The 13146-nt window shown below is 39.9% G+C and overlaps 1 protein-coding gene across 8 annotated transcripts in view; it reads right to left on the reverse strand.

Moving 5' to 3' along the window:
* MYO9A (myosin IXA) overlaps positions 1-13146 on the reverse strand; it is a 191042-nt gene that overhangs the window by 99203 nt on the left and 78693 nt on the right. For all 8 annotated transcript variants that reach the window (XM_075505565.1, XM_075505564.1, XM_075505563.1 and 5 more), the window contains 3 exons: positions 12934-13031; positions 10124-10250; positions 2857-2946 (listed from right to left, as the gene is read on the reverse strand). In XM_075505565.1, coding sequence (XP_075361680.1) covers positions 2857-2946; positions 10124-10250; positions 12934-13031 — 315 coding nt within the window. The remainder of the gene's footprint in view (positions 1-2856; positions 2947-10123; positions 10251-12933; positions 13032-13146) is intronic.

The following is a 13146-nucleotide window of genomic DNA, read 5'->3' on the forward strand; positions in this document are numbered from 1 at the left end:
ATTAAAGCTGAAGAACCCATCCCAAACATAAGATCTCAAGGCTTTTTACATAAGAATGTTTATTTCACATTAAACCTCTATACTTCTAACTCCTCACTAATAACCCAAAATCCATAAAGAGGTAGAAGACAACCAAGAAACCCAGGTCTGTTAAGTGCCTCATCTATAGAGCCAATGGCTCCATCAGGAGACACACAGTCTCCTCAACAACAAACTCTTCTGCTATCCTGAGCAATATCATCAGTGATCTTGGAGGCAGAAGCCCAACACTACTTACTCCTGTTTCACCCATACAGCCCAATAATTTACTATTTCCACTCACGGTTTAGACAACAGGTTTCAGAACCAAATAAAATTTATTACAGTTCCTTCTTTTGTCACGTTTTTGCTCGTCTTTTAATAACTGCTGCACTGTGCAGGCTGCCTATATAAAATTATTCAAAGCCTTGGAAGGCACTTGGTAGATCCAAGCTGCTGCTCTTGATGGTGTAAAAAAGCAAGCACATGCCAAAATGACATTTTTACAATCCTTTTTTGAGAGTCACTGCAGTACAGTCTTTTCCAGACAAACTCCTCTGAAACTTTGTGTATCAACAAGCTATGCAAAAAACACCAAGCATTTCAGCATCTGAAAAATAAAGTAGCTGCTACATACATCATCACTCTATCAGGAAAGGCAGCTGTTTATGAGTTATAGGAGTCGTGGTGGGACTGTCACGTCTGAAAATCCTCAAAACCTCAATCACTCCATCCATTTGAGCCAACTATAATGCTCTTTTGTAAAACACACAAGAATAACAACCAGCCCATTGGTTCCCAACAGTGCCAACAGTCCAATTAGTCATGAGTGGGATTATCAGACATCAGCATTCTTTGTAAAGTCCCAAAATGTCAAATGAATCCTACTCTTCCTTCCTGATTCAGATGCATCTGAATCTAAGTCACCTCTCCTACTCCCCCAGCCACAGGAAGACCAGGAGAATACCTCTTATAATGGTGAGGTTCCAGTTAGAGCATCTCAAATTCTGCTCTGCGAGCATGAGCAAGTCGGTCGTGAACCTGCTACCAGAGAGAGGTCACTGTCAGTTAAAATTTGGTCAGAATGATAATGTTGTAAGGACAGTGAATAAAAAGATCAGGTGGTGCCTATCTTTTCTTAATGCAATTCATGGCTTCTTACAACATGATTTTGTCATGGATATTACATCAACCTTTCCCACTAAAGCCTTGTGCTCCTTTGTCTTCCCACACAGTCATCACAATCACCACACCCTGATCTTTCATTTCTTGGACTAGATATTGGTGAAAAACCTTTCTAAGTGAATACCTGAGATTCATGAGCAGAGACATCACCAAAAACATTTTGGAAAGCACTTGAGAAATTCATGCTCAGCCATTTTACGTAGCAAGAGGGGCTCTCTGATCTCAACAGAAGGAACATCTAGTAATACTGTTTCAAGCTGTTTCAATAGAAAACCTGCTGGCCCAGGTTAAAATATTAGAAGAAACAGTTTAATCCAACCTGCCAAGTTTTGCAGCGAGGTGGCTGAAGGCACATTGCTGCACCTTGTTCCATCATCACAGCTGTTGGGAAGTAACCTCCAGCAGAAGAGTGGTTATAGTTACATTTTAAACTTGTCTAGCAATTTAAGTCTGTGCCCAAGACGCAGGAAAAAAGTACAAATACCACATCCATTGTACGTCCATCACAAAGACACAGTAAGAGCATTTGTGTGCCCACTGTTAGGGAAGAGCCTTGCACAAAGGCAACACAACTTTTAAAGATTAAAGCTCAGTAACAGTACTGAGCTTAAACATACAACCTCAAAAGGGGAGAAAAGATTTTTTTTCCCCCTGGAAAAAAGGGATCAAAATATCTACAGCTGACCCTAATGACAACACATCATGTGCTTACTTATTTGCGACACAACAGACTGCTCTGAGACATTACTCAAGATGTTGCAAATTCTCATACAACCATATGACAACAAGGGGGAACCAAGGGACCGAGTGTAGTGTGATGTCATGCTCAATGTTCTTAAACTGGAGGGGGGATACAAGAATGCTAGATGCAGAAACAGCCAAAACAAGTATTGCAGCAGTATAGAGTTTATATACTTCGGAGAATATAAGAAGAAAACAGCAGTGTTTCTGTTTACCGGCCACAGAATATAATTCAAAATTCCTGGAAACCATATATTTAGAAAAAAAACACGTTTGCTGACATTGTAATCCTGAGACAGACCATAATAGAGAAGTTAAACGTTTCATGCAGTGCCAGCTCCATGGTTAGCAGCGGCACAGGCTACGCTCAAGTTTGAGAGTGGCTGATGGAGTTGTGGCTGCTCCAAAGCATCACGCAAGGACACAGTTTGTGAGAGGTCTGAAGAAAAGATAATGGGCATCTTCTACAGAGGATCTCCAGCTCCTCCCATACAAGAACCATGACTAACGTAGGCACTTAGGACCCCACCAAAAATTTCCTGGCGGTCTTAGGTCACCACTCTGCTGTGGGATGAATCAGTGTTACGGTTTAAGGAACAACATATGAAGACTACTACTTGTATCGTATACATTCAGCAATGCACAATTCTGCTTTGGAGAACACTTACACAACAGTAAGTCGTTAAAACAGTTGAAGACTATCACAGAATAAAGTGCAAACCTGCTTTCCAGGAACAGCATAGAAGGCAAAGTCAATAATTTTCTAGACTCATACACATTAGCTTCTCCTACATTATTTTTATGTAAATAAATAAAAACTGAAAGAAACTCTACCAGAGCTGAGTGTACATCTCAAAGCATTGAAAACCATCCCAAGAACTGCTCTTTTAATAATAAGCATCATGTACAGACCTCTGCTAGTTTGTACGGTAAGATCAGCTTCTCTCCTACTGTCACTGTCTTTCTGGTAACCAGGGCCTCGAACAGCATCTCTTCTTTCACCTAAAACAAAAATCTGGACATTAATAATTATTCTAGGAATATATTTTTTATTTTTTTAAAATAAAATTTATAAGTGTAAACATTTTCATAAATTTAAAATTTATAAATTAATTTTAAAAAATCATTTAAAACACTTTTGCCAGCCCTTGCAGAATTGATGTTCAATGCATAAGAACAAGCTAGCCATTGGGAGGAGACAACTCAGCACATAAATCCAGCATCAGAAATCAGACACCATGGTATTCAAGGGAACCTGACTTTCTGCATTCAGTCATCACATTTCTAGCAATTTCCCATTGGCTTCCTTCATTCCCGGTGCAGGTCCTCCCTCCCACAGTTTTTGTTGGCAATATAAGTCAACTTTCTAGTGTTGTCAAGATGACATCATACAAATCACTCTACAAATAAGCAAAATAGTGTCATCAGTTCAAGAGATATCCAAGTGGAAGGGGTTTTTGGTGTTTTTCAGGGTGGGGAGGAATTAGAAAGAGGAAGAAACCTTTTGAAAAGCACCTGAAATTTACTCTGCTATTTGCACCTGATATTTACTCCCTAAAGACGCCAGTTCCCAGCAAGGTGACAATCTCTAATCAGCTGTAACAGAAACCATTTTGCAGGAAAAAAATCTGTTGTGTAAGCACAGACACTTTGGCAAATAGGTAAACGGTGCCGAGAAATTAAGCGGTACCTCCCACGAGTCGTTGGGAGAAAGCCTCTTTTCTGACCAGTTTCAAGTCCCTCTTATTTTGGTATCCCCTGAAGAAATTCAGAAGTGTGCCCTCTCTACCAGAATAGATGGTGATATGCTTATACATAAGTTAGACCTAAATACTTTTGAGTCATTGACTCCTTTTTGCTAAATTTCCACGTCAAAAGAGAAATTGTTCGTCTGGGTGAAAATCTCTGAGCCCAGAGTTAGTAGCTATGGATTGATACGAAGATGTTGTTGCCTGAGAAGCTGCACTGAAGTCTATACAAGCTGCTTATCCTAACTGAAGGACTCCTTGCACACACCAGACCTGCTCAGAACATCTCTGATGAAGACTAAAAGCACCAAATCCACATTTCTGAAGCCATCAAAGGCCATATTTTTATCCCAGGTAAACCATTTATGACTTGACACGGATGATGGGAAACTTAGTGGTTTATGTACTTCGACTTACTGGTTAATCCAGTAATTAGTATGAAGGGCAATGCAAACAAGCCAGTGAAACTTAAGAAATCTCACAAACCATCACAATAATGATGCTGTTCTGTACAAAAAACTACGTTCTACCAAAAATACTGTCATGGGATTCTCCCTGATAAACTCCAGTGCATTTTTACATAACTAACTTTTCCTGCAACACCCACTAACAAGAACTTGTTGCTGTGGTGTGGAAAGCAGAAAACATCGAGTCACCCGTACATGACCTTCATCTACCAGCAAGGTCCATGTCATTGGAAATCAAACGTCAACACCTTGAGGTTCATTTCATTAGTCCTCAGTAATACTCCAGAGCCCCAGTTCCTACAATCTGATTTTACCTTTCAAAATCAAACAGAAAAGAATAATCTTCTGGTTCATCTGGAAATCCACAGCAAGTTTTCACATTTGGTTTCTATTCCTCGACATTCAGCAAAATGGTGAGTTTTTAGATTTCAGCTGTGCAGGCACAATGCGGACACTTTTCCAGCAGCTTACGACTGAGGGACCATTGACTGCCCTCCCTCAATTGCACAGCTTGGAACAAAAGTGAGTTTTACACCATCCATTATCCCACTTCAGGGATGCTGCAAACCTGCAGCCAGCACACTGGCTTTTTTTAATTATCAAAGGCAACAAGGCAGAGGGGTATCAGATGGTTACTAATCAAAACAGCCCAATGTAATATTCCTAAACAACCTAAATGCTTCCAAGTCCCAGATTTGTCAGCAAACACAGGGATTTTAAATGGTTTAAACAACTACCCATGCCATCCCTCACCATCTAATGTTCACCCTGGTTTCCTTCTCCCTCTTCTCTCCTGATGGATGAGACCTGCAGATGTGCAGGTCATGGTCCTTCATCTCCAGACCTGCTGCGAGCTGACCTGGAGGGACTGCATCAAATCATCTTCTCATACAAAAACACACTTGGCAAGGATGGGAATGTAATCCCTGCATCTATGCATCTCCCTGGCCTGCAATTACCACCCAGTGGACCTTGATCTTGATAGCTTCATCACCTCCAAGAGCCAACACCATGGGTAAAGCCAAACTATCTTAATTTTCATTTAAGGTCACAGCTTGAAGGTAGCTGACTCCTGATGCCAACGAGGAGCCATAGGAGCTTTCTAAAGATAAACTCGGCGCATGCCGATGACTAAGGATGCCTGGTGCATGGAGATACTTGCAGCTTCCCCATTGCGTACATCCTATGCTTCCTCTTCCAGTAAGCATGATACACTACAACAGAGACAAAAACCACCCTAGCAGATCAGCAAAGAAGAGAACACAACTTATTTCTTTATTTTGTGCCCTGGGAGTTACACTTCTAAGTTATGTTTAATGCATTTTTGCTTTCTGGTGCTAAAGGGCAAGTCCTGCTTTCCCTCTTAAAAAAAGCTACAAGGCCCATAGGAGTTTATACCTTAATTACAGGGACAAAACACAGATTTTAGACTTCACTGCCACATGTAAGTCGAACCAATGCTGAGAGGGCTGGATGACTAGAGCTCTAAAACCCAGTGAAGGATAACCAGCAACGCTGCCACGGCTATAAACGTCAGCGGAGCGCGGCAGGGAGCAGACAGCCAGTGGGCTCCCACAAGTACTGGGCTGGAGCCAAGGCAGGCGGAGATTGCTTCTCCAGTAATGCTGGGGTATTATGTTATAGCAGCCGAAGAAAAATGAACCATTTCCAACTTGAGAGCAAGAAAACATCGCTTTTTGTCTCTCCTCCCATATTTGAGAAAGGGATTACAGTGTTGAGCACTTGTTCAAAAGCTGCCTGGTGTGGATTAACAGAAAATAAATTCAGATTTCTATCAGTTCTTCTGGAAAAAGATCTGAACCTTTTCTTCAGACTTTCTTTCAAACAACCAGAAAGTTATCTGACTTGAGTTCTGGCTCGGAGCTTTGCATCTGATGAAGATGTCCCTGCTCATTGCAGGGGAGTTGGACTAGATGAACTTTGGAGGTCCCTTCCAACCCAAACCTTTCTATGATTCTATGATCCCCAAAACTTTGTCTGGAAAATGGATCCAGAAGAGAAGGCTGGATGCAAGCGCTGGCTGCCTCATAATCCCCACCTCCCTTTTGCTCCCCAATTACTTTCCAAGATGTTTATCACATGAGGAGCACAATGTCTGTGGGATCCCTCTGGGAAGCTGAAGACAATTTTTTAGTAGAAAAAGAACTTGAGCACATAAATCTCCCATGGAGGTAGCCATTAGTTCCAAAACCTAACATTATCAATGCAAAAAGAGATCTGGCAAAACTAATTTAGGACACTTGATAACTTATCTTTACCTTTATTTGCATTGAGGCTGGTTACCTAAGCCAAAAAACTGAATATAAAACTGCTCCACTGAGCGAAGACAGAATTTGCCTTCCTTACTCAAAGCTCCATCCACAGAAATAATTTCCAGTATTAGTAAATCCACACAATTAAAATGTTCGTGCTCTTTTAATGGGGAAAAAAAAAAAAGTCTCTCAAGGTCAAGAGACACTAGGTCATTTCTAATAGATTGCTTTTGTTAATAAGCCCACAAATGAGCCTTTCCTGGCTTTTCCCCAGAAACACAAAAGTTTTCCCCAGTTTTGCACAATCCTCTGATTTCTTCAGAGGACCCGTGATATTTGTAGTGCTTGCACAGGACTCCAAGTCTGCTCAATCCATCAGGCAGCCTTGACATCACACTACAGCACGGTATTTCAGCAAAGTTTAAACAAAGGCCGTGAAAAACCTGCCAAAAGCCTCACATAATCCACACGCTATGTCTATTCTTAAAAAAAAATAGGGAATCGGGGTCTTACTGTAAATGAAACAATGATCTGCAGAGTCTGGCCAAAAATCCTATATTGCAGTTTGCTTTTTCAACAAATGCTTGTCTGAATGTTTTAATAAGCCAAAAACATATTGGATGGGGTTGCTGGTATCTAAGAAAAACCAAATCCATTGCAGATCATCATCTCCTCCCAGATTCTTTAAAAAAATCTGCATATTAGCTTCATTTTAAAGGGACACAAAACTCATTATACAGAGGAAGGACAGTTGTTCAGTGTTGCTGCATTAACTGCTGCAGCAGGGGAATCCCCCCAGTTGTCCTTAGAGGCTCAGAGGCTCCAATGTAAACCAGCTAAGCTCATGATAATTTGGGCCAGACTTTCCTTCAGCGGGGGAAAACACCTTAGCTTTGCCTCAATTTCTCATTTCAACAAGGCTGTTGGTCCTCTCCTCCCCATGAAGGCTACTGCCCCATCGGTGCTATGCAGGAGGACCTCTGCATCCCCTCTTCCTGGCTGGTCTCAGAGATGGCTGATTCAGTTCCTGCTTCTCCAGAGCCTTTCCACCAAGTCCAGTTGGATTTTTTTCTTATTTTCCATGTCAAATCCTTGACTGAACAAATCCAGCGAGTCATTTAAGGAAAACAAAAACAAACCAAAACACTCCCCAAATCTTTGCCTGCAAGTATCAGATCACAGTAAAGCTGGTTTCTTGCATCATTTTGCTATGCTCAAGACTGTCCTGCCAAGCACCCAGCGGCTGTATGAAAAGAAGTTAAACTATTTGTCAACTAATATTATTTTTATTCTGAGATTATTTTTCAGTCTAAGTGAGTAATGCCAGATCTAGAAAGGGGATTAATAACTTTTTCAAGCCAATTAATATTTTCAGCAACAATGGTGTGAAAAGCAAAACTGTATACTCTTCAGTAACCACAAAAAAAAAAGTAATAATTACCCAAATGAGACAAAATACAGTGTCAAATATTTCAACCAATATTTTTGGTCTCTGGATGAGAAGAATTCACTACACTTAATTTGGAGAGTTGTAAATAGCTAACCAACAAATAAAGTGCAATGGATGCTCTTTGTGATGATGTTTCATCTGTTTAAACCCTTTAGTCCTCCTTTTGGTCAAAACTGAATAAGAATGACAAGAGATCTATTCAGGTCTGCAAAAGTTCAGCATTTCAGAAAGAGAAACCAAGCCTCTTCTGAAAATGAGATTATTGGCTTTATTTCAGCTGATTGGGGAGTGGGTCTATTAGAAGCTTTACACTTGGAGGCAATCAATGTCTCCAATTCCATCGATAAATTACCATATAAATGCAACTTTAAGGACAAGCAACAGCACTTACCCAAACCCAGCAATGTATTTCACAAGATCATACCTGAGATCTGCATTGTCCTGATCTAATTAACATGCATTTTATGCTGTATACAGTCACTTAGCTTGCAAAAGAATTACTAAGATGAACAGAAATCTATCACTTTGCTCAGCTATGCCAGATTCTAGTGCTTTTTCAAAATGGTGAAGTTAAATGTGTATATGTATATATATATATATTTTTTTTTTACCTATCGTTGACACTATCTGCAGGTGAGCATGGTATCCATGCCCTGTGCTGTACCACACCATGGCACTAAGCCACCGTTGGATCTATATGGCTCAACCTGTGTAAAAAATTACCCAATAACTTACAGCATGCAGATGTTGCAGAAGTTTGTTTGCAGAAGAAAGACAGGGCAAAGACCCAAAGCCTGGAACTTTTTCCGATCTCTAAGTCACTCTCTTATTCAAAGCTTTTTAAAAAAACGATTACTTCTTAAATGACTTGGCACTCTCGCTATGGCCATTTTTAACAGGGTAAGACCAACAACATTCTCCTCCAAACTCCTATTTTCCTTCTGTTTATTCCTGCTATCTCCAAAGCCAAGATGCAAAGAGCATCCAGCTGCTTACACCCGTATTTCACAGAAGCTTTCCCCTCCCTAAATTCAAAGCATTAAGGAAGTGCTATGAAAATCTGTGAGAGCCAATTCCCAAGTTCTTTAGGTAGTGAGATAGCACAACCATTATTTAAGGGAAGGAATGGGAATAGCATCACATGTACATGAAATGACGAGTTATCTTCTGATGCTACCATAAAATTAGCAAAAATTAACCTTCCACACCATCCAGTGAGTATGAAGGGATAAAGATAATAGTTATTTTGACCAACTGCAAGTATAACATTTCAGTATCCTTTGGAGTTACAAGTGGTTTAGAGCATTTCAAGAAGTGAGACAGCAAGTAGAGCTTCTGGCCACCTATATGCATGTCAAGAGGTTTTGATCTCAGCTCTTGAATGCGTAAGGCAAGCAGCAAAGTTGACTCATTGAAATGAAGACTTTTCTCATGAACAAGTAATGCCACAGCTTCATATCCTGCTTGGGCTAACAGAGCAGCTCTGCTAAGAGAGTTAGGAGAGCACCTACTTAGTGCTTTTGCACTGCTTTATAGAACTGGATGTGGCCCTGGGCCATCCGGGCTGAGACCTACAAACCCTTCCCAAACGATACCGGCACAGAGGACAAAGTGCTTTCGGTAAAGAGTCTTAAACAGCAGATAGCATCAAGAGGTTCATAAAAGAACTAGATAAATGCATGGATAACAGATCCATAAACGGGTACTAAAGGGATGAGATGCACCCTCCAGCATCTCTAATACAGCCTTTGTGGATGCTGGCAGAGTTAACAATAGACAGTAACATACGGCAAGCGAGCTCAGCATCTCCTACAGCCATCACCTGAACCACAAGATGATGGTCTTAACAGTTCCTTCAGTTTCTTAGACAAACATTGGAACAGGTTTCAGGATCATCAGGTAATTTTGGTGAGGGAGCTGATGGCTGACAATTGAAAAAATTACTGTATTGAATGGCAGGTTTGCTATCCATCCGGAACTGGTTTGCGATCTTTCAGATTTTAATCACAGAAACTGTATTTTCAGTCAATTAAACCTGAAGCTGAAGAGTAGGGGAAAAAACCCTACATTAAAAACCTCATTAAAAAAATCTTTAGAACTTTTCACTGGCAAACATGAACAGCCCATATGAATGGTAACACAAGAGAACTTACTCTTCAGTGAAACTGGAAATAAAGTCTATTATTAAACAGAGGTGGCTTGTTAGGTGTGAATGTTACAGGATGGAAAGTGAAGGCTTACCTCCAGCAGATCTGACACAATAGGTAGTATTTCAGGGTTACAAATATCGATGGAGTCATCCCGGTAAGTCTTCTTTTTGTAACGGATGTTACCCAGGTGTAGTATCGCCGACAAGAGAGAGAAAATTCTGAAGAAAATAAAGAGAACTCATTCTCACTCAGTTGCTTTTTCTTAAAGCTAATGAAAAAAGCAAACCACATCCCCAAACATCCAAGTGCCACCTTCGTATTTGATTCATTCCTCTAATTTTCAATCCAAAGCAGTTTATGTCCTAAATCTCTAAATGTTTCCTAAAAATGATGCTCAAATTAAGCATCCAATTTGCCTTATGTAAGAAATATTTTCCCTTGGTCAAGTACCAAACTTGCATTAGCTTTCTTGAAAATTATTTAACACATCAAACCCACAGTTACAAAATGGCATCCCATATTATAAGAAAAAAAGAAATCCTCGAGTAATCTAGATATACAGATTAAATATCTATCACACAATTGCCTAAATTAAGGGGGAGACTGGACTCAGCCACGCAGGTGATCCTTCTCAGTCCCATGGCACATGTATTTATCACCTTCTCGGATCTAGTCCCAGGTAGGAAGCTTATACAAAAAAGCATAAATGCTTTTATAATATATAAGCATTCTGAGACAGAGAAAAGATGTTACACTTCAAGTAAATTTATCCAGCCAATTTTTTTTTAATTTGATCATTTTTAAGTGATATCCTCAGTTGTCTTAAAAAAAAAAAAAAAAAAAAAAACCTCCTCTAAAAAAGTAGCTCTGAGACTATCAAGTCATGGCTGACTTCAGCAATAAACTCTGTTTGTCCCTATTTCTACATTCTCCGGGGAGCTAAAAATGAATAAAATAAAATTTGATTCCTAGCCATGCCACCAGCTTGCCTGCACAACACACCTTCACCTCTCCAAGCCAGTACTTCCTTATCTCTAAAATAGGGATACTGATTCCTTATCGTGAATTACAGGGATGCAATTATAAATATTTCTCTTCTGTAACCATTTCCACAAAGGTGAAACACCATGTTTGGCTATAAACAATCACTTATAGAAGTACAGTAATACTTGAAATGTCCTTTTTTTTGCGCAGCTGAAGGTGGTTACTCTTTCGTGTTACTGTTGTACCACACCAAGGAGAATAAATCTGCTTGTATAGTGAAGAATCTGCTATATTTTTGACAGGCAAAATTCACTAGGAGAATTACAAGAACTTGTGCGCAAAGTACAGCTATTGCACAGTAAATCAAAAGCATGAATTTACTATGACATCCAACTCTGTTCAGTCCAGACTGACTGGTTTACTCTGTCAATTAAATTCCCTTACTCTACAGCAACCTTGCACCCTAAAGAGGCTTTAGAAAAACCTCATCGCTGACACCTGATTCTTGAAAGATAAGGAACCGCATTGACATATAACATATTTGCATTGAAAGGATGTATACTTGGGTTTATCCACGTGTGTGGAATGGATAGAGAAAAAGCAGTCTTAATTTCATAATTAATTTGTTACAAGGTAGGGATAAAGGATGAGACTGTGAAAAAGATTCTCAGCTGGGTGAAAATGTCTTGTTGGAGCGGAAGGCAGGACAACATCTTGCAGTTAAGGGCTTCTAACTGCTGGCTCAGATACATGTTAAAAAACCAAGAAAAATGATGCTTAAAAGAACAGGAGGTAATCCACCCAGTTGCCAAAACAAACAAACAAACAAAAGTTACATGTTAGCATCTTAAACATCGTTTACCCAAGGTGATGAATAGGGTTTCAAGTGCCATTAGTATAAAGCAGTAGTTCTCTGTTCCCACGTAAACCTCCAGGATTTCAGACAGAAAGAACCACGTTCATTAAATTATTGTTTGAACATTTTGACTTGAAAAAGCACAAGATTTCTCATTGTGTTCCAGCTACTGATGTGCTTTTCAGCAATACTTATGACGTCAAAATCATACTCATTTGGAGCTCATTTTTTAAATACATATTTTTCTATGCCTGCTACTAACCTTAGTAACATATTTGTCAAATTCATTCAAACCTACTCAAGACTTTTAAGCCAATGATCAACACGAGAGCAATTATTTTGTGGTTTCAATTGAAGATGACCCTTGTGAAGCATGAAATTCCTTGCAGTCAGTGGAAGGCAGTATTGCAACCCAACTAAGAAGTCCAGTTTTTCAACCAGTACTTCCAGTGAATTAGTGAATGAAGGCCAGCTGCAAATGAGTCTACAGAACCGGCAACTGTATGCAAAAGATTAAGTATGATGACTAATAATCAGGATTTCTGATTAAACCAGGATCTGAATTCATGACATGCAGAGTAAGGCATGACTATTCATGAATGGCTGAAAGGTTCCAACTTCCTGTCAACGCTCCATTTGCATAAAGAGAATCATTAACTACAGTAATGATGGGCATATTTTGTTGATATCTTTAAATTTTGTTTACTCCTTCACTGTATGAATGGTCAAGTGTCATTATTCATAGAATCACAGAATGGTTTGGGTTGGAAGGGTCCTTCAAAGATCATCTAGTCCAACCCCCCTGCCATGGGCAGGGACATCTTCCACTAGATCAGGTTGCTCAAAACCCCATCCAACCTGACCTTGAACACTTCCAATGATGGGGCATCCACAACTTCTCTGGGCAACCTTCTTCCAGTGTCTCACCAATTACTCATTCTCACCAGGCTGATACATTATGCAGAGCACAACAGTTATGTTAGCTCAAGTCAGGTGAATTATCTCACTGATTGTGGAGGTTATATTAACTATAATCTTCGAACTATGGAAAATAAACTCACTGCCTGCGAGTCTTCGGAAGAAACCCCACCATCTCCATGGCCAGTTGTAACCGCTCGAAGTCATGCTTCAAGTCCTCCCCTTCCACAGAAAAGCTGTCCTGTTGGGTTCAAACAGAAAGATTTAGCACTGAAAGAAATTAAGATCAGAACAGGTCCAGATGGCCAAGTCAACACTTCACAAATATCATTTAATTACTTCCATGCCTTTTATCA

The sequence above is a fragment of the Mycteria americana genome, chromosome 6, assembly GCF_035582795.1.
Source record: "Mycteria americana isolate JAX WOST 10 ecotype Jacksonville Zoo and Gardens chromosome 6, USCA_MyAme_1.0, whole genome shotgun sequence".
Lineage (NCBI taxonomy): Eukaryota > Metazoa > Chordata > Aves > Ciconiiformes > Ciconiidae > Mycteria > Mycteria americana.